This window comes from Arvicanthis niloticus, chromosome 23, assembly GCF_011762505.2.
Source record: "Arvicanthis niloticus isolate mArvNil1 chromosome 23, mArvNil1.pat.X, whole genome shotgun sequence".
Lineage (NCBI taxonomy): Eukaryota > Metazoa > Chordata > Mammalia > Rodentia > Muridae > Arvicanthis > Arvicanthis niloticus.
Genome location: NC_133430.1, coordinates 28,306,245 through 28,328,733, shown reverse-complemented (window position 1 = coordinate 28,328,733; position 22,489 = coordinate 28,306,245). Strand labels below are relative to the sequence as shown.

At 38.8% G+C, this 22,489-nt stretch overlaps 1 protein-coding gene across 47 annotated transcripts in view; it reads left to right on the top strand.

The window, feature by feature from the left end:
• Positions 1-22,489, top strand: part of Nrxn3 (neurexin 3) — a 1,548,305-nt gene that overhangs the window by 119,968 nt on the left and 1,405,848 nt on the right. For 36 of the 47 annotated variants that reach the window (XR_013106667.1, XR_013106666.1, XR_013106665.1 and 33 more), the window contains exon 4: positions 1,511-1,540. The exons of the other annotated variants lie outside the window; for them this stretch is intronic. Coding sequence is in view for 33 of the 36 variants with exons in the window: in XM_076921540.1 (XP_076777655.1) it covers positions 1,511-1,540 (30 nt within the window). In the remaining 3 variants the exon portion in view is untranslated. The remainder of the gene's footprint in view (positions 1-1,510; positions 1,541-22,489) is intronic. 47 annotated transcript variants of the gene reach the window in all.

Below are 22,489 nucleotides of genomic sequence, written 5' to 3'. Positions count from 1 at the left end.
GAAGGTTGTTTCTGTGTATCTTCTCTTACACAAATCTAAGCTTCTTTTCGCTCTCTTCCTTCTATTCCTTTGCCCTGCAGAAGACCGGAAGAAAAAAAGAAACCAAAAAAAGAGAACTTTTTTCTTTTCTGTTTTTTTCTTTCTTTTCTTTCCTTTCTTTCTTTCTTTCTTTCTTTCTTTCTTTCTTTCTTTCTTTCTTTCTTTCTTTCTTTCTTTTTTTTTTATCAAAGCAAATTGTGAACCTCACTTGCTTTGGCATGATTCCATTCCTCCACGATGGTTAATCCTGCTCTTACCACCCTGAATGCCAGAACCTGAGCTTTTAAAATATGATTATAGTTTAATGAAATTTGTTTCAAAAAGTAGACTCCATGACATTTATGGCACGTGTATCTATGTATTTAATATATCACTGATCTTTCAAAAGTCAGTTTCTTGACCTACATTTAGCCCCTGATTACTTTTCCAAATCTCTAGTAATCTCCAAAAACATTTAGAGATTTCCATACTTTAGAGGGGTTTTTGTCCTTTATTAATCCTTTTTGCTTCAAGGAGAGGATCTGGGGGGGGGGGGGTGACCTGGGTTTTGTGAAATATTTTCAGTGGTATAGAAACAGCTTTGGAGCAAACAATCTGTGCAGTTCACTACTGGTTAGAAACCTTTTTCTGTTAGGTTTATCGGAGCTGATGGTTTTTTTTTTTTTTTTTTTGTCCTGAGGAGTCACGCAGTGCTGAATTTGCCTCCAGTAAGAATTTCTCAGCAGTCCTGTTAACTTTTTATTGGGACATTGTATGCCTTCTTTAACCCATTCCCTTCAGGGATCAGCCTCCCTCATCGAACATGGACCTTCTAGGACAACAGAAGAGTCTACCTCTGGATGGAGTGTGGTCATTACTGGTTAAGCTGAACAAGACAGAAATGGTCTTAAGGTAGTCTGAGCACAATCCTTGCAAGTAGAAGTCTGTTGGTGTGTTCAATACCATCCAATTTCTGTTGAGAACAATACAACGTGTAGGGAAAGAAATGGATGGTACTCTCTAGATGGTGAGATTATAACTGATTGTTTTCTTTCTTTATCCCGTGGACTTTCCCCCAGTTTCTCCAGTGAACATGTATTACTGATGCAAGTAATTTGAAAGAAAGAAACCGTTAGCTGATACTTTGAGTCTCTTTCCCAGAGACTTAATCTTAATAGATCTATCACAAATCCTGTGGACTGCCTAGAATAACAATAAAAATAAAGTCCTTGGTATTATTCAGCAAACAAAAACCTGCTTTTTAGATGGGAAAGCCAGCCTGCTCCCATAGTGCGGGGGCTGGTGTTCAGGGTGTGCATGCTACTTGGTGTGTGCATGTGTCTCCTCTATTCCTTCTTCTGTGCAAGAATTTAGAAAAGGTTGCTTTACTTTTGGAATTTTAACCATCTTTTCTCTTTTTTTCTTCCTCTCTCTCTTTCTCTTCCTCCCTGTCTCTCTCTCCCCTCTCCCTCCCTCCTCCTCTCTTCCCCAGGCCTCTCCCATCTTATGATGAGCGAACAAGGTAGGTGCCTTATGCTGTGGTCCTGAGATGCCTGAACTGCTTGCCTCTGCACCTCTGGCTGCTCATTCAGAACCTCCTCCATAGAAGGCCATTTGCTGCCTGTGCCTCCTGCTGTGGGCCAGGCTGGCAGCAGGGGTCACTTTGCTGTGGAGGAACACCTTTCCTGATGCATCATGGTATCCTACCTCCTACTGTCAGCTTCTCCATTCCTTCTCCTCATTTGTCATCTGGGCCAGGCAGGACACTGGCCCTGCTGGGCTACCTCTAAGAGGAAAGCATGAAACAAGGCATGACACGATGATAATGGGGGTGAATGGAGCTAATTTCAGAGCAGCCAGGCGGTTAACTTCCTCCTGCTCTTCCCTGGCCCCAAGCTGGGGCCCAGCTTGGGAGCAAGGATCTAGGTTTCTCCTTGAACTTTACTCTGGGTAAAAGGTTTCCTGTGTGTCCTCTCCTCCATTCCACTGCCATATTAATGATTCTCTGCCCTTCCTGGTCAAAAGAAGCCATTTGGGGGGTTTTAATATATTAATTTTTATATTAAAGAAAAAAAAAAAAAGAAATCACCACAAGAACATGCTAATGTTCTCATGGCAGGATTCTAACTCATTATACACCCTGAAGAAAACTGCATATAAAGATCTGTAAATTCAGCATCTGCAGCCTAAAATATTCAAATATGCAGAGAATGAAGTGTGCAGGAAATTCGGCTTGGTTAAGCATGGGGTGGGCTGTGAATGAAGCTTTTTTCTCCTAAGTAAAAATTTTCCACATTATCAGCCCAAATCAGGATCTGAGAACTGAGCCCACTTAAAATTGTCTTTTGCTTCACTGTTCAATTGCTACTATTGTGTTTCTTCCAAGCCTTGGGGTGATTGCAAGATTGGTCTACCTGCCTTGCCCTGTCACCAAAAGCTGGCTCTTTAATTTTTCTTATCTGTTTCTTTTCAAAACACATATCAGACTCAATTCTCCTTTGGGAGGATCAAAGAAAAGAAAGGTGTGGTTCTACATGTGATTCTTTTTTTTTCTTGATCTTTGGAGAATGTATGGCCACTTCCTGTCCCCTAGTCCCTCAAATCCACCTATCAGATGGTTTGGCCATAGGGAGATACCATCAGATCAAGTAACCATCCAGGGCTGAAAGACTTTGTTTAGCAGTTGCAGGTGGCCAGTTGATGGCATCCTGAATGAATAAGTATGCTTTTCTGATATAAGTGTTTTCCACAGCCTGAGCCAAGGTGTGGACTCTGTAAATTCCAGGACAATATTGGTTTTGTAGAAAGCAGAAATCACTGTATATTTATCTGAAGGGGAAGGTCAGATGGGTTCTCCAGGGTTATGTAAGGATCTAGAATGAAGGCTGTCTGTTCCCATTGCTGGGAAAGGGAAGCAAGTACTCTCACCAAGTGAGTATGAGTAGAGGACAGGCTTGCTATGGACCCAGTATTTGGACAGTTTGAGAAACAGAAGTCTTTTTTTTTTTTAAGTAAGCAGAGCAGAGTTCTATGGATTGCCAGAATTTAATGGTCCAAACTTGATGACAAGTGACACCATAAAAACAGGGCATCAGTCCTGATGACAGGACTGCCTCCTGTGTTCTCCAGCCTTCTGCTCCTGGGTTCTCTTTGTGAGCTCTCCCAGCATTCCAAGTGCCTCTAAGCACTACACATAGCATATTGATAGTATCACAGGGCAGGAGGCTGGGCTGATGTGACCTTAGCTTATTTCAGACACACAAGTGCATCATAGAAAGGCTAGATTCTACTGTTGGTATGTACAGCACTTGGAGACTCTGTAGTATACACCTTACTCTAACCCCCACATGCATACTTGTGAGGCATTCAAGAACAACCGTGCTCCCAGCTAATATTCCTTCTAGAAAAGAAAAGAAAAAAAAAAGAATCATGCAAATACAGATGCTGTGAATTCCTCCTTTGAGGGGGTTTCAGGAAAAGATGCAGCATTCCTCCGGGTGATGGCGCTGCTAAGGTTTTTAAGTTGCTATTGGAGGCTTAATTTGACTTAAGAAAAACCCTGTGGCTTCTCCATTCCTCTGTCTCTCATTTTTTACACTCTTTATCCATTCTTCCCCTTCAATGACTACTTTTAAAACCATTGCTCTTCTCTCTACCAGTGCCCCATGCCCTCCTCCTGCACATAGGAGATAGGGGCTTTTGTCCAGCTCCCACTAAATCTCTTGATTTATGTCCACAAATACATGTGGCATTTATATGTGTTGTGTGTACACGTCTTATATTGTATGTCACACTCTGGGTCCTCACATCTCATGTGAATGTTGGGAAAATATAAGAGAACCAAGATTCTCAAAGACTTTGCCTAAACCATGTTTTGTAATATTGGTTATATGTGTGCAATTTCACATCCATGTGGCTGTGCAGTGCTTTTTGCATGCGTACTTTGCCATGTTTTGAAGGAGAAAACTGAGAAGAAATGAATGGGATGAAGCTTGAACATGAAGCCAATAGAAGCAGCCTGGCTGGCTCCAACATTTGATCCCTAGCCTTGTATCATGCATTTGCTTTGTGCTGTCTCCTGAGGATGCTGTGGGGCAACTTCCTGTACTGTCTGTCCTGTGATTTGCCATGTGTATGATTTCTCAATGTGTCTGCAGTGTGCTGATGTCCATTCTCTTTCTCTTGCTCTCTCTTGCCGCCTCCATGGTGGACACCATGCTTCCTCTCCTTAACTGGACCTTCTGCTTCCTTTCTGTAGGTAGAAGTAAAGGTAGATGACTTTATTTTCTTTACCATTGTATCAACCTATCAATGTGCATTTTTAAATTATTCATGCATGGGGGGAAACTGTTGATTCGATAAATATATAGGACCTGCCAGAAGTTACTGCTTTTAACAGGATGTAAAAATAAAAAATTAAAAAGCCATTGTCATTGATGCCCTTCAATGAACCCTGTATTCAGTGTTAGAGATGTATCTGCTTCCCCCTAAAGCCAATTTTATGCATGATGGCATATGGTGTCTAACAGGAATAGGGTCTCTGGAAGTGGACGTGCTATGTGGAAATGTGTTTTACTCCACCTTAGACTGTTATAAGATCCTTTCTTGCGATGTGTGTTTCAGGCACAGGGGAGGTAGGATAAGATGGCCCATAATTGCTGGATATTATATATAACTAAATTTGGGGTATCAGCTGTACCAGGGCGATGATGAAAGAGAAAGGGAGAGGATTGGAGAATTGCTTAATTTTACTAACTGTAGATTTTGGGGGGGTGTCCATCGCTCTTTTTTTTTCAGTGTTACAATTTTTATATTTGTGGGAGATGGAATATTAAGACTAGGGGCAGCTGGGCAGTGGTGGCGCACACCTTTAATCCCAGTACTTGGGAGGCAGAGGTAGGCAGATTTCTGAGTTCGAGGCCAGCCTGGTCTACAGAGTGAGTTTCAGGACAGCCAGGGCTACACAGAGAAACCCTGTCTTTATAAAAGAAAAAAAAAAAGACTACGGACAGTAGGCTACAGCTAAGAAAGGTGGAACTAGGGAAACATGGAAATCGGTAGAAACAGAACTATATTACACTGGCAGGAGGAAGAGGAGAAAGGCAATGTGGGATGCTAGCAGACAAAGCCAGCGTTCTGCCAGGTGGTCAGGAGGAGAGGTGATGAGCTAAGTGGGTGGGCTTCTTATACTTCTCTGCACCTTCACATTTTGGGTGGCTAGATTTATTCACCTATTTCTAAGCCCAGAGAACCTGGCTCACCTGCTAAAATTATATTGGTTGTACAGGAATGAAGGAGGAGTTAATTGATAAATTATAAATATGTATCTCCATTCAGTTCTCCCCTCCTGAATAATTCTCCCTTGTCTTGGTGGGCAGGTGCACTGCGCTTTCTTTTCGAAGTTGCTGAATAGCCTAAGTAGAGCGAGTGAATTCTGGTGTGAGGATATGGCCATAGGACGGGCCTGGCGACGTATTCAAAATGCTCAGTTGAGGACTTGTCAGCAAACTGGTCACCTCTCAGTTCAGTTCTGTGTTTTCTGTACAGCTGCCTTGAGAGTGTTTTGGCCCTTTCCAGTTTGAGCTTGGATGATTGCCAGCTCCTTCAATGCTAAGGCTGGTTGATGGCTCCCTTAATGCTAAGCCCAAGTGGATTCATTCTCAGAAATGTGCTACCTTGAACCTTTACCCCATTGCTGGATTGACACCTTTGGTAAAGAATAGGTGGGGAAAAGGAATAGGCAATGGCCAGAGACCCCCTTTTTTGTTTTGTTTTGTTTTGTTGTTTTTGTTTTGTTTTTTTGTTTTTTGAGACAGGGTTTCTCTGTGTAGCCCTGGCTGTTCTGGAACTCACTCTGTAGACCAGGCTGGCTTCGAACTCAGAAATCCACCTGCCTCTGCTTCCCAAGTGCTGGGATTAAAGGCATGCGCCACCACTGCCCCAGAGACCCTTTTTATAGGTGAAATCACCCATCTGCTCATGATGTAGCCGATTGAAAATCTCTCCTCTCCTCTCCTCTCCTCTCCTCTCCTCTCCTCTCCTCTCCTCTCCTCTCCTCTCCTCTCCTCTCTTCTTCTATTTTTTTCATCTTTCCCTCTTAACACACCCCTAAAATGGTATTTGGGTATCTGTGGGTGTTGGGCACCTGGGATCTTTTTGTGTGTCATTGCTATCACCATCACTACCATCTGTATTGCTGTGTGCTGGCCATTGTGCTATGTGCTTTGTGGGTCTTTTCATACTTAATATCTACTGTTCTATGAGGTCTGTGGTGACATTCTCTGTGTTTAATAGTACTGATAACAAGGCTCAGAGAGATGTTAGGTGACTTCTAAATGAGAGTCAAATCCAACTCAGAATCTCTGGCTACTAATCTATGTGGTTTGTCTGAGATACAAGTATGATCTCATGTACTTTCCATCTAGCTATCTTTCAGATGTTGATTGGTCTTAAGTTCCAGCCTGCCACCTTACATTTGCTGAAACATATATCCATATAAATGTTACCTAGTACTGTCACCTCAACATGTCCAGAGTCAACCTTAATGTCATTTGTCTACAAACCAGTTTCCAATACTGCATCTTCCTCACCACACAGGCTTGACCAACAAACTACTTTCTAACTTCCTCCTTCATGAATGCTTCCCCTCCAAGACAGTCAGCAGAGAGAGCGAGCAGTCTGTTATTGGGCCTAGAATGATTTTTGTATCTCTGCCTCAAGAACTTATTAGGTCATTATCCTTTCCTAGCTTGTTTCCATTGCTTTTTGCTTCTAGCCAGCCCACTGATGGAGAACTATGTAAGCTCTGTTGTCTACCATGTGGGATACAGGATTAGCCACTTCACTTTCAGACCAGGCTCCAGTGTGGTCCTGCTTTTCCCTTGAGCTTCCATACAAAATTACTGCTTCAGGCAAACAGACCACCGGCTTACCTTGCAAGACTTATTACTTTGCCAACTCCCCTTTCTCTTAACAGCTCCTTCTCTGATCCTCTGCCCACCAAACTCACACTTAGAAGTCTGTTTGACTTGATGTTATCCTTGAGCATTGCACACAGTATTGAGCTTTCTCTCCATCTTTCTAACAACTTGTATTAAACTTATTGAGGTTTGGGCCATTCATCTCTGTAGATTGCGAGTATGTGGAAGGCAACTGTTTTCATTGGCTAATGTCCAGATGTGTTTAGTATAATGTGTGATATGAGGAAGGGATTCATAGTCTCTAGCCCTTATCTTGCTGCCAACCATTTTCCCCAAAGTGAAAACAAAGCAATTAAGATGAAATCCTTTCATGTAGCCCATTATCTCAAGGAGCTTTAGGTGGACACTTACTGAGTCACTGTCCAGATATTATGTTTTAGGCTTTACATGTAACCTGGTCCCACTGAGACCTCTGTCAACCCTGCAGCCTCCTAAAGCCTCCAGTGCCCTTTATGTTAAGCCATATTGCTTTTTCCTTCCTGTGAACTTTTCCTTGAGCTCTTCTTTATTCCCAAATGACTTTGTATATCCGTTTCCCTCTTAATGTCCCAAGGCTCAGTCTCTTAGGTCTGCCAGACTTCATGCCTCTGTTATAGAGTGCCTATACCCAACTGTCTTGCATGATGCATGAGGTATACTCACATTTCAATCATCATTTACCCCCCCCCCAAAAAAAAAACCATATAGGTGGCTGTGTCTTGGCCATCATTGTCAGCTGTACACTTCACGAGCTCAGAATTTGGTTCAGAGCTATACATGATAGGTGCCAATAAAATTGAGTAGAGTTTAACTAAATCAAACAATTGGCTTTAAACACAGGGATAGAAATAGGTAGGGTTTGATTTTTTTCAATTGTGATGTTGTTAATGGGGTCATTCTCCTTCAAATACTTGTACCCCTTATTGCTATCCTTATTACCGTAACTCACAAATCAAAGGAGTATCAAGGGTCATGGGATGAAACCATACATTTTGGCTCCAGTGGTCTTCACTGCTGGGTCTTCTCTTGGTACTGTGTATACAATATTAGAAGAAATGGTTGCAGATTATACCAGGGTAAAAGTGAGAAGGTCTTGAATTATTTTTAAGCATTTGTCAGAGAAAAGAATAGAGATGCCTCAGATCTTGTCATTCTTTAAAAGCCCAGTGATAAAACAGTGAGCCCTGTGAAGTTAAGCCTACAGAACTGAGCAGGGGTTCAGACATAATGTCAGCTCCTGCATTCTGGAGGCCTTTGGACAGCATGTGGCCAAAGACAAGAGAGGTTTTACCTAGAAGTAGCTGACCAGAAGAATTCTTCAGAAATCAGCATTTTCTAGCTTTTAGACATGATCTCCATGGCTTCTCCTTAAGAATTGAGAGCATGTTTGGGTTCATTCTTCTTTCTCTTGTCCATTTGGATACTGACTATGCTGAGGTAAGTGATCAAATACTTTCCTTTGAAATTGAATTTGGAGCAGGAGTTGCAGACTCAGATGCCAACAGAGACCTCACAGCTATTGTAAAGACTAGAACTAGGAATGGGAGGGAAGCCCTAGGTGGTGGTGGAGGAGATTGAGGTAAATTGGAGTACAATTACTAGTATGTAAGCATGTGGGTTGTATATTACCTTTGCTTTAAGGGAGACCGGAAGTATGTTTTATAAAGCATGTCAACTTCTAACTTCATTCTGTCCCTTTAGAATCAACAGTGTACCATTTACAGTGTAGATGAATGCGAATATACAAAGTGTATACGTAGCACGTGCTGAATAAGTCAAGTGACAAGCAAGTTTTTGTCCTCTGGCTTGAAAAGAAAGAGATGGAGTAAACCATTTCTCCAAGATACCCTGTTGGATGTGAACTGGCAGGAGAGATCCACCAGAAGCATGCTTAACATTTCTTTTAATCCATATCAGTCAAGTTTGGAAGTCTTTCTTTCTTCCTTCTGCTACTATCAGAGAGTTCTATTCATGTGTGTAGGAAATTTTGTTTTGTTAAGTGGTGCAGGCATGTATAGGAGGGTATGGAGATGCTTGAGAATGATCAGAATAAAAGGTAGTTATCATCTTTGATAACTGCCAGTGACTAATAAGATATGTATCATGGATTTCTATGGATACCTAATTCCTTTCTCCTTGTCTCTACAAACCTCTTACTGGACTAGTTGAGCCACATGTATGTTCTTGGCTATTAGATAGTAGGGGTTATGATTTATTTATGTGTGTTTTTCTTATGTAGATTTGATCATTGGCCTTCTAATGCTGAACTAATAAACACTGGCTAAACTGGAAGGAGATAATCAATCTACATGAACTTGAATGTTATTTTATGTAGACTGTATTTTGCTGGTAATAATATTAAGGGAGCTGAGTTGAGGGGCTAAGCTCCCTGTTGTCCCTGCTAGGATTCAAGCGCCCTGCAAATAAGTTACTGTCTTGAGAGCCAACTATTTATGCAAATTAGTACATGCAATGCCAGCTCCTAATTATGAAAATAAACTCATCTGTGCTCTATAAATATCTAATTATAATAAAATAGAGGCGACATTACATTTCCATCTCTTGTCTTATTTGTTTCTCATCCACTGATTTTTTTTTTTCCTCTTAACAATGAATAAAATCATTTTATTTTTTTAAAGCCTACTTTCCATGTTTCCAACCCCCCTTCTTTAAATGTTTTGAAAATCTTAGGGGGAAAAATCTAATGTCCTTGAAACATAAAAGGTAAACTGCTTGATTTTAATAGTTTTGTGCTTCAGCGCTGATGACTTTAAAATGGAGCTTTAAAATATGAAGGGTGGGTTACTTTTTTCCCTTGTTCAGAAGTTTTTAATTGGACATTGAATACATCTTTTTACATGATAACTTTATTTTGAAACATTTAAAAACCGTGAATGTGAATGGTAGATATATTAATAAAGTATATAGCATGCCAGTGGAGTGTCTCAGTTAAATTTCCATTGACAATACATAAAAGTAATTACTTTATGGATTTCCTATTTGCATGGGCCTTTGCTTAATGGGTCAAGTTGATTGATCTGAAGGAATATAGGGTTTTCAATAGTAGGTCTTTATGTATACCCATAAGAACTTGACTTTGATAGTGCTTGAAGGTAAAGGATAGTTGAATCATAGTGTATCATTTTTATGATATATCTCATGTATAAATAACTCAATAGTTACGTGTTAGAAAAATATTGACAAGAGTACAAACATGATAGTACTATTTATGTGCTTCAGCTTATGTTGGTTGTAGGCCTTTTCTCAGGTATGCAAGGCAGGAGTGTCTGTGTATCTGGGTATGGGTGAAGTTTGTCCACAAACTCACAGATAGGTTTTTGTGGTATAATATATTTCTATACATAGCTTTCATTTGTAGATATAATGAAAAATAAATTCATTTCAATGTGATCTATTTCTGAATTTAGTAGAATCTCTCCTTTCCCATTTGGAAATCAAGGTTTATTTAGCTCCCAACAAATATTCACAGTGAGTCAATGGCCTACGGCCTCAACAAAATTCATGGAGTGTCAAGGACCAGCTGGCACTGAGAATCCTATGGATGAAGGGAGCAAACCTCTTCCAGATCCTATGACAATTGGTGGCAAGATTCTGTGGAAGTTTAAAATCACCTTGAAGCTACATCTTCTACATTAAACTGGCTTAAACAGTATACTTCTTTTTACTTACTATAGCTTTTAATATTAAGCTTTTTAAAAAATTATTTCTAAAGAAAATTTTTAGGTAATCATTTAGTTATTCAACTCCTGTACTCTTTAAATTCTCAGACTCAGAAAAGTGAATATGTTTTCTATGTTTACATGTAGGATAGTTTTAACTTGTATATTATTTATCTTCATTGGGGCACAGCATATGAAATATAAAATACAATATGAAGTATATCAAATGCATGCTTCTAAGCATGCAGCTTAAAGTTTCAGAAGATATATGTATATAGTCATATATGTTCTTATATATATTGATTTACATAATTATATAAATCACACATATATAATTATATATCATATATATATAATATGTATTCATATATTTATTCATACATGTATATAAATTCATGCCAACACTGTCCAGATTAGGAGCTATGTTGTGTCTGTCACTCTGTAAGTTTATGTCATGATACTCTGTGTTGAGTATACGTGTTTATTCCTTCTCCAGAATTGAGTGCACTTGTCTAGTAATCAACTTCAGGCCCTCACTGGCTTTAGCTTCCTTAAGAAAGATGAACTGTGAGAGACAGAGCCATTGTGGTTTCTGTTGTGTGTAAACAGAGGCAATCATGTTGCACTTTTGTGAGGCAGCTTGGCCTTGTTTTTGATGAAGCTCAGGTTTCCCTTTGCACAAAGACTATATCTAATTGATGCCATTGAGTTTTTTCCTTTTTTTCCCACCAAGGCATTTGGTAGTGAATAGAATATCAGAGGAAGAAAAGAACGTATGCTTTGTAAAGAGCCAGACTAATAATGATTTCTGATGGACATCCGATTCTAAAAGTGTTGCATCTTTCACTCAAATTTACATGGAGAACAAGGACAGGCACAGTGACATGAAAGCCAATGCAACTGCACATCTTGACATAATAACAATCACAAGAAACTGGAGATCCCAGATGGCAGCTTGGCCTTTGCCATCCTTTTAATAAGCTACTAAGTGCTAATTATTTCACTCTTATGGGCAAGTTAATTTACTGTTGACTCTTAAAGAGATACTATTCTCCCACCCCCACCCCCAGCCCACACACAAAACACAGCCTTTCCACCTGCAGGTTTGGAAACTGCCACTGCTATGTCTGGAAGCTTTCCAGCCGATTGTAACAATGATGACAAGTACTGGGGTGAAAAAATGTTGCTTAATAAACAGGATTTACTGTGGGTTTTTTTTTTTTTTTTTTTATAAAAATATAGATCATTTTAGAAATTGTTCGCCGAAGGATCCATTGTGTGTGCTTGCATGTGCGTGTGCGTGTGTAAGAAGCATAGATGAAGCAGCCAAGACACACGGAGAATCTGAAATTTGGAGCCTATTTAAGAGTGAAAGAACAGCTGCCTTTTAAATGGTTGCTAATTCTGACAATTAATGCTGTTTTGTGAGTGTGTGATTTTCTGTAATAGCAGTTAGGAGGGATGGTGGTGGGTTATAGCTCATTTCCTAAGCTTTATGATAATGGAGTGCAGAGACCACAGAGCTGAGAGGAAACCCAGGCCCCATACTCTAGAGTCCTTTTAAATGAAACACTCACAAAGCATGCATTTTCTGCCCCGTTTTTTTTTTTTTTTTCTTCTGCTGCCTTAGGATGATCTTGCATTGGCGCACACACACAGATTATTAAATGAGTGATGTGCAAGCCGACTTGGGTGCATTAGGAATGAGCATTTGGGGGAAAAAACCTTGTTTGCAACAAGCTGTCTGACAATCAAAATATTTACTTAAAGATAAACTAATGACTGCGTCTTGTGAATGCCTGTAGATCTGTTATTGAAAGAAGAGTCAGAACTTTGGCTTGGTACCATCAAAAAATAAATTTCAAAACCTCAGAGGGCTGTGTGTGTGTATGTGTGCATTCTATTTTTCCTATGACAAAATACATAGCAAATATAAACACATGTAGGAAAATCAACTCATTTTCTTAAAATCTTCACCCCGAGCCTGTTGAAGGTGTTATTACAGTCAGTTGTTTATTGTTGCTGTCAAAAGTTAGCAAATGGCTTACATATGCTTTGAAAATCACATTCTTCTTCTATTGATGATAGCTATAAACATGAACTTGGTGGCGTGAGTGGCAGCCCACTATCAACCTTACAGTGACTCCTGTGTTTTGTTGTTGATAGGAAGTCTAGAACTCACTCCTTGGATGTTCTTAACAGGCCACTCTGTGAAGCCCATTCATTTACTTGTTAACTGGGGAAGCTTTAAATGTCGTAGTTCTTTAAAATTAGTATATCCCCTGGCTTCAAAATAGTTCCAAGGGAAAAAAAAAATAAATGCATATGGAACTTGGGAGAACTTTTGTTATTTCTTAAGACATACTCTTCCAGAGTGTGCTAAGTCAGATTGCCATCTTGTGAAAAATGTTTTAGAAAGGCAAACGCTTATAGACTCTTTGTCTGTCTGTCTGTCTGTCTGTCTGTCTGTCTGTCTGTCTGTCTATCTATCTTTCATCATCTCTGTGCACATACATGTTCACACACAGACAGTATCAAGAACAAAAGCACTTCTAGAAATGTAGGCTTAAATGAAATTGATCCAATTTTTTATGTAGTAATAAAGAGCAAACACAGGGTCTTGTGCACACTAGGGAAGCCTCCCATGTCTAAGCTACCCCTCCAGCCCTAAATGGTGTTTTTAATGACTCTGTGACTTCACTAAGCCTTTGCGATGACAGAACAGATTGTGAATCTCCCAGGAGGCAAATGTATTCTTCAGAATTTCCTATGGAATTTCTCCTCTGTAATTTTTATTTCTGATGAGTATGTCAAAGACTAGAACTAATGTCCATATGAGAAACGTGGGACAAGACAGTTCTAAAGTCCCTTCCAACCTAGTGTGCCTTGAGCCTCTAGAAGGAAGCTTTTGGATTGGTTTCACTAAAGAATGCTTTTAACCACATTTTTCTGTTTTGATTGGGAATAGCGTTTTTAGAAAGGTTTGCTTCAATAGGGAAATTACTGCTTCCTGGTGAAATAACACAGATGTTTAAACAACTGCAGTTTTAGACATGAGTCTTGTTAAAGTACTTCCAGTTTGTATTACTTAAGCACTTAAATGGTTGTCCGTATAGTGTGTGTAAACAGAGCTCCTGGTAATGGCCTGCTGAGCCACAGGAAGAGCTGATGTCAGTGTTAAGAGGAGAGAATTAGCACGTACATACATAGTCTTATGTTCTTTGAAACTTGGGGCAGGTTCCTAATCATCGTGGCTATGCCTATCCACTGTATATCTTAGGTCATTTATCCTGAAATACTGACAGTTTGTGTGTGAAATATTTTGTCTGTTTTCTTCTAGACAGTGAACATTTAGGTGAAAGAGCTGCTTGCTGATGAGAATTACCTGTGCTTTGCTTAGGAATGATTGGCTTAGTAATGGATTATGTGCTGTCTTCAAGTACAGCTGAGGATTTTGTATATGTTGTCTGTTCACTATGAAGTGGTTGCCATGGATCCACATGCAATAGATCATTTGCCTGGGTTTATTTATCTGGCAATAGAGATGTAGTTTTCTGACTGGTGTGTAAATGCCTCTGTTTCCCAAGTGACCAATAACGGGCATTTACAAGTACCTGAGTTGTGGCTTAGAGTGAGCTTCCTAGTTCTACAGTGATTCATGGGGCAGTTGAAACTGGAATACTAGGTGTCCATGAAAATAAGTCTAATCCAGAGTTGTAACTATAGATTAAAGAGAGCGTGGGGGAGGATCCATTAAGGCATCACACATGTACATGCTCAAATGTGCGTGCACATACACACACACACACACACACACACACACACCCCTTATATTTGAGCTTGCCTCTAACAAAAACATTAATATATGGATCATAAACATTAAAAAATTAACATAATTATAAAGACATCTCATCAATATTTTATATAATAGGTTCAGGAATTTTGATCTTTCACTTATTTTAACCTTTCATATGTTTTTTACTTGTCAATAAGCCTACTTGGAAGATCTGTTGTAAAAATTGACATAGCATTGGTAAAATTGTATTGAGTTGCACCATATAGTATTAAAGAAGGAACTGATAAAACTACAAGTGCCCTAATATCAATGACAGTGTGATTCTTTTTCATCTGCATGTGCCCAGTTCCTATATACCAAAGTGTCTAACAGAAATCACTGAATTACTAAAACTGTTTCAGGGTTCAGCACCACGGAGAGTGCCCAGCCACGCTCCAAGAGGGGAAAGAAACATTGTCCTCTTCCTTCTTTAAGCTTTCCACATTAAAAAACAAAAACAAAATAAAGAGACCAACAAAAAGCCCAATCCTGATAAGACCTGCTTGTTCTTTAGATCTTTGATAGATGTGTTTTGTTCTTATGAACAAAAAGGGCCATGGGACTTTCTTATATATTTGATGGAAGTACATGAGCCATGAAGGAAACAAAAACATTTGGTTTGCAGTTATTTTGCAAAATGCTGATTTGTTGCCTCAGATATTGGAAGTATATAATTTCAGAGGGAGAGAAAACTTAGAATTCCTTTAGTCCTTTGCACTGTAATTTTGCAAATGAATAAAGATGCTGAGAGGACATGAGCGTTACACTGATCATCTGTAGCATTGTCAGGACTTGGGCCAGACTTTCTGACTCCTGCTAATACTGTTTTCTTTCCCTTCCCTCCAAATGGCCACTAAGCCTTAGTTATCTTCACTGCTGAATGACATTTGTTACAGATCACTCATAGGCCACTGATGCATTATAAGTGATTATTATTATTAATATTAATGAGTGGTTATCATTACTAATGCCATATAAGTGATGTCATGGAACTTTTTGTGAACTTTATAAAGTTTTCTCCTAAATAACTTGACAGCCTGAGATCTGATTGTCAGTAAGTTGTCCTATGTTTCAAGGCTTCATGAAGTGTTGTATCTCTTAAGAATTGGTTATACTGACTGTTCCATTTTGACTGAAGTAAGATGGTGACGCCAGTTGACTTTCAACATTCTTTTATGCCCATTTATTTTTCTTTTGTATGTCCTATGTTTATGGCTTATGTAGCAGAATAAATTCATGGTAGCTTCTTTAAAAATATCCTCTATTCTCTACTGTCTAGGACTGGGGTTTCAAACTGTCACAATGTTTTACCTACCTACCTACCTACCTTCCTTTCTACCTACCTACGTTCCTTCCTTCCTTCCTTCCTTCCTTCCTTCCTTCCTTCCTTCCTTCCTTCCTTCCTTCTTCCCTTCCTCCCTTCCTCCCTTCCCTCCCTTCCCTCCCTCCCTTCTTTCCTTTTGTTAAGAATGGTTGTAATTTTATTTACAAAGACTTTAAATAAAAGAAATATTCAACTTTTATCTCAAGTGAGAATGTAGTTTTAGGCAAATAGCATTTCTTTCCTTCCTTCTTAATCTGCCTTTTTCAGGGTTTACATGTCTGATGGGTTAACTTTAGAGTCTTTCCATGAGCCAACTTAGGGGACTGATGATCACTGTGCAAAGTCAGTTCTTAAATAGTTAAAAAAAATTGCTTTCCTGCAAACTGCTTTGATCACAGGGGCTCTCAAGTGTCAAAGTCATTTGGAGAACTAGATAGATAAAATGCATGAGCACTAAGCTTTTTTTTCCAGGATAGAATAAATAAATTTGTTTTCTACTATGTGCTTAGCCTTTGATAGTGATTTGTTAAAAGGAAAAAGAAAGGCAATGATATTAAATATTTACAAGAGTGATTTAGTTGCATTATGTTGTGCTCTGTATCTTTTGGTTTAGTAGTGAACTCAGCTACTGCTGAAATAAATGTTATTAAACCTGGGGTCTTGTGGAAGTCATTGCCTAGGTTAGGACAAAAAAATGTAGAAAACTGTGATTTTTGTTAACTTTGCAAATCTCTTTATTTTGGTCAGCTTGTTTCCAAAAATAATAGTGAATAAAACACATGTGAGGATTTACTCCAGGCCCCTGCCCTCATCCTTTTTGTTCAACCTGGTAGTTGAAGGCTTTTATACTTTCTTTTGTTTTGGACATCCAGAGATGGTGACAGCTATGTCCCCTGGAGATGAACAGGGACATGCTGCCTTCCTGTTCACTGGTTCTTCTGTTGCATTTTGCCTGACAGTTTGTTTTGGAAGGCAGCACCTCTTCTCTCTCAGAAGTCTTTGAAGAAATATATATCTATACTTATAGATCATCTTATGAATATATATACTTAATTAACAATATATTAATATTTGTATATAATATAATAATTAATAATGTATTATGATATATTATATATATTTCTTGCTCTCTTTCAAATGCATAGTCTCTTTTTTATTTATCACATCTATATTTTTTTTTCAAAGCTGACCACATGTTATTAGATTACCGATTGGTGTGCTCTTCCATAGGAAAGACTATTTTATAGCTTAGCACTCCTTAGTTGCCTGTAGGTCTAAGGTTGAGGTTTTGTGTCCCCACGTCTGTATTAGCATGTCTATTCTTGTCTTTGTTCAGCTCATGTTTAGGTAGTCATGTGAATGAGACTTTAGGGGTGTGGCTTCTAATATTACTAGTAGATACACTCTCACAGTAAGGAGTTTGAAGTGATTTTTAAGTATACCTACCATACAATCTTTACCTAAATAAAAGGATCTTTAAAGCTTTTTAAAATTTTAAATCAATTGTAAATAGTCTCGTATTGTTATTGCCACTTAGACAAAGTACCACACAAGATTTCTTAATTTTAATCAGTTTTCTCTTCTGTAAAATGGGAATTACAATATCTTATTATGATATATAAATATATATTCTATTTCTTATGATATATATATAATGCTCATAAATAAAATGTATTTTAAATAATAACACATTATTGTATTTTTAGAAAAATTGAGAGTTATCTATGCTAACATGTATTAAGTACAGAATAAAATGTGTGGCTGTTATGAAGTTATATTCCCTTCTCTCTTCTAGTACCAATAAAGTATAATTGAATTTAACAAGAATTGAACACAGGAGATATATAAAATGAATAAAAATCAGTCTTTGTTCATGAAAAGCTCATAAAATAGTAAAAAAAAAAAAAACTCTTTTATTAATTCTCCAAGAGCTAGTCAAACACACACACACACACACACACACACACACACACGTACACAAACGTACACATTTTCATATTTCACTATGTATTGTATGCTATTTAGAATTTGAAAACATTTTTTTCTTTCTGGGAAAAGTAGGGATTCTTTTTGTAATGTGGGGTGTGTGTGATATGTGTGGGTTTATGCATGTGTGTGTATGTATTAATGTGTGGATGCAGGTACATATGTGAGGATTTGCATGTAGAAGTCTGAGAACAGCCTTTGCGCGTCAGGTTTTATTTTTCTATAATCTTTAAGACAGAATGTCCTTGCTGCTCTGTGTGCCAGACTAGTTGACTTGCAAACTTCATATAGGATTTTAGGATTTCAGATATTTTGGCCACTGCGTTTACCTTCTTTTTTGTAAGTTCTGGGGATCCAAACTGAAGTCATTAGACTTGTTCAAGCACTTTTGCCCACTGAGTCTTTTCCAAAGCCCCAGGGTCTTATTTGTTTGTTTGGTTTTATTAATTGTGACATTGTAGTGACATCTACTAATGTTTTTGCACTACCCTGTATTTATTTCATCTAAAAACTAGGGCTGGAGAGATGGATCTCTTGGTAAAATGTCTCACACATAAGCACTTGAATCCAATCTCTAGAACCCACATAAAAATGACAGGCATAGAAGTGCACTGTCCAGGTCTCAGCACCATGCAGGTAGAGACAGAAGAATCCCTGCCAAGCTCCTATATAGCCAATCTAGCCTAATTCATGAGCCAATAAGAGCCCAGGATGGACAACATTCCTGAGGATGACACCCCAAATTGTCCTCTGGCTTCTACATGTACAAACCTATGTACCTGCATATGTCTAAATGTGCACACATGTGGATAAAAATATTTTACCCCAAAATATAAACTAGTGAGTTGGAAATAGTGAGAATCAGCAAGAGATAAAGAAATTATAGTGTGTATTAGTCAAGGAAGTCTCACTGGTATGAGAAAAATTTCTCAGTGAAGTCACTGACTGAATGCTGCTTAAACATTTCTTACTCATTGCAGTTTGTTGGGCAAAGTGATGACTGGTGGAGTGTGGACTCTGCTCCATACTGTCACTCAGGCACCCAGGACCTTGCATCCTGTAAGTTAGTCATTTTGCAGAGTGTAATCCTTCTCCTTGGTTAACTGTGGAGGAGGAGAAGGAGAGCCTAGAGGATATTTTAAAGGAGAAGTAATGTATATCATTTATTATTGGCTGAACTCAGTCACGTGATACTATCCAGTTGCAATCTATTTGTGAGCACAGTGCCAATCTCTACCTCAGAGGAAGGTTATTTTCTGTTCCTGCATCATCTTATGCACACTAACTTTATTCAGCTCACATCTGTCTGAACAAATAAAGTACCACCCTTATTTGTATGAGATCAAGGGTCACTGCTTATTCCTTTGTCTGTGATAAGCGGGCACATGTATTTTATTGTAAATAAAATGGTTCCAAGTTACTGTAACTTTCCTTAAAGTCACTGGATCACCCTGGGGAACTTGTAAAGCTTTCGACTTATCTCCAGCCCAGAACATGCCTCTCTAGCCGATTCTTACAAATCAGTAAATTTGTGATAAATTGTTCTGTAGAAAATTCTAAGAAAGGACATGGACTAGAAAAGAGGTGTCAAACTTTACTAAAAAGGTCTTTAAAAAATATTTATGGACTCTAAAAGAAATTTCACACTTACCTCAGTTTATAAACCTATTTTTCTATATATGGATATTTAATTGTAGATTCTGGTTAGTGTTTTTACTTGACCTGGCTTGAGTTGATGAACCAGGGCCAAATACCTGGATCAACAAGATTTTGTTTAATTCCAGTTACTGGATAAAAGCACTGTATATGTGTCTTTCCACCTTATCTACACAGGGTCACTCTCGATTGAGACAACTTTGTTGTTGCACTAGCGTAATGAAAAGGGATGCTTATTGTTTGTGGATGACTTGCGAACATTTAGCTGATGATGGCCTGTTTTTGTCTGTTCATTTGCTTTTAGATTCACCTCTTCTATTGTATGCCTAGAAACAATTAAAACTATGGTATTTTGACATGTACCCTTCCCTGCCACACTGCCTTTTCTCCTTGTGTGGAGAGCTTGGCTGCATTCTGCTTCTTCAGTAGATGTCAGAGTGAGGATAATTCTGGGCTTGTGATTTTTCTCGTTCCTTTTATCCGCCTCTTTTTGTGTCTTTGTGTGCAAGTCTATGATTACCATTGAGTTCTCCCCTCCCCTAAATGCCAGCAATTATCTCACAGGTGGAGGGATTAGGAAAGAGCTGGGACAATTGAACTAGGATTAGAATAAAGACTCCCCTCCCCCTTTAAATACAATGGCAGGGGGGGATTGAATACTTGGAAGAGGCCAGGCAGAGCTGTGGGGGAGGGTTGGCAATTTGCCTTTGATTCATAAATCCCTAGAGAGAGTGAAGGAAGAATCCCCTGATAGAAAAAAAAAAAAAGAATAATAAAAAGCCAGAGATGCTTGGGATTGGATTCTTGTTTGGGGGGCTGGGTTGTAGGAATTTAGGGTGGCCATTTTTCCTTTCTAAAACTTATTTAGTCTGTCTCTTAAAAATTTACTCTGGGAAGAAAAGGAAGCTAAAGGGTTTAATGTATGCCCAGGCCAAGAGAATTTTGGTGAGATACTATCTTTCTTCCCAAGGGAGAATGATTTATTTATTTATTTATTTATTTATTTATTTATCTTCAGATGTAAGAGCCATACTTGAACCCAGCTACCTTAAACAGCAAAGGAGATTTGAGGACTCTGTTCCTAAGAAATCTAGTAACACAAGGGAGGTGACCGTGACCTAGTGTTTTTCTTCTGCTAAGTTTTGGCTTTGCTTGTTTGGTGCTGGCTTCAGTCTTAGCAGGCTCCTTCCTCTCTTATAATCCTAGGATGGCTGATGGCTAAAACCCAGGGCAATTTGCTTTTTTGTTCATGTACAGACTCGTTCCTTGGTGGATTAGTTAGAATTCTCCAGGGAAACTGATGCATATATCAACACACAGACACATAGACACACACACACAGACACACACACAGATACACACACACACACAGAGCTCAGGTGATCTTGGAGCCTAAGAAATGCTAGTGTCTGTCATCTGCAAACTGGAGAGAAATTGAGAATACATGGTTACAGTTGGAACTTAAGGCCTGTGAAATGATGGTATAAATACCAGCTAGAGTAAGAAGACTGATGGCTTAGCTTAAGACATCAGTCACAAACAATGAGTTCTTTGCCCACATTTTTATGCTATTGAGGCTGTCAAAGATGGAAGTCTGTTTTACTCATTTAACTGATAGAAATGTCCTTCTCACACAGAAACATACTCAGAGACACACTCAGAAGTAGTGTTTGGTCTGGGTACCCAGGATCAGTCTGTCAAGTTGTCTCAAGCTTCAGTAGCTTAAGTCTACTCCCTGTCAATTTGATATTTATACACATCTCCTTAAGTGATACTTAATTACTCAATGAAAAAAAAATAGCAAGATTCACCAAACAGGGCCCATCTATCCCACATACAACTGAAAATGCATTCACTGTCCCAAAAAGAGGAAGTAAAATCTTTGACTGATGCTCACTCCTCTCTTTGATAACATATAACTTAAATATTATGGTGCAGAGAAAACACTCTTCCCATACTACCATGTAAAGTAATATATCTTATGCCACATGGTAAGAGAATAAAAAAGAAAAGCAATCAAAGACATTTGCACTCATATTTGTGACAAAATGAGGATATAGTTATCCTAATTGAAGTTCCTATTCTAATAATTGGCCATATTTGGTGTTTATAACTACTTTCTTATGTTATCTATTTTGTATTCCTTTTCTCTTCAAGTATCTATGCTGATTTGCTTGGGAGATGGCTCACACATTCATTCCCAAAGGACTAGCCTATTGGTGGTCCTGCCTTGATTGAACTTTTCCAGCCCTGCAGAGATTATAATCACAGGACTATATAAGGAGATGTCTTTAGTGGGTCTCCTGGCTCTTCTTCCTGTATTGATCATAGAATGATAATCCATGTTTTCCTTGGTAGTCATGATCACTAACCTAGTCATTACCCTAGTCACCAAAGATGCTGGAACTTCAAACTAACCAGTTCCCCCTTAAGTTACTGAATGCCTATAATTTTGGGTTCTGGTGGCTTTTCTGAGTCACTCATAGGACAGAATTGACATTTCTGCAGTAATTGAGGTTTAAGAGAAGGCTGGAGATTAGACCTCGAATCGAAAAGAATGTATTTGAGAGCAGCAAATATACATGGCTAAAATAATTTTTAAACTATAAAACCAAATCCAACCATGCCCTCAGTAGGGACTTGGTAAATTGTGAGTGTACGTCTTCATCATCTCTCCGTGAGGAGCTCCTGTTTCATGAGGAAGGGTATCTGCCTACTCAGTGTAGCAGCAGAGGCATCATTTGTAGACAGAAAGGAAAGGTGGCAAATACCCTAGCATCTGTGAGATGAGGGATCTCGGTTCACTGTTATGAAAAGAGGCAGGACAATACCTGTGAGGATCGAGGGTTGCCAGCCTCATGTCACTTTAAGTGAAAACTGCTCTGATGGAGTTTCCCATCTGCTTAGATCTCCGAGCTCTATTTAGGTCACCTGACATGGATTGCTATTGATGGATAAAGGACTAAGGAGGTCCTCTAGTCTCAAGTGTGTTTTTAACAGAGTGGCTCTCAGTAAATATCTCTTTCTCAGA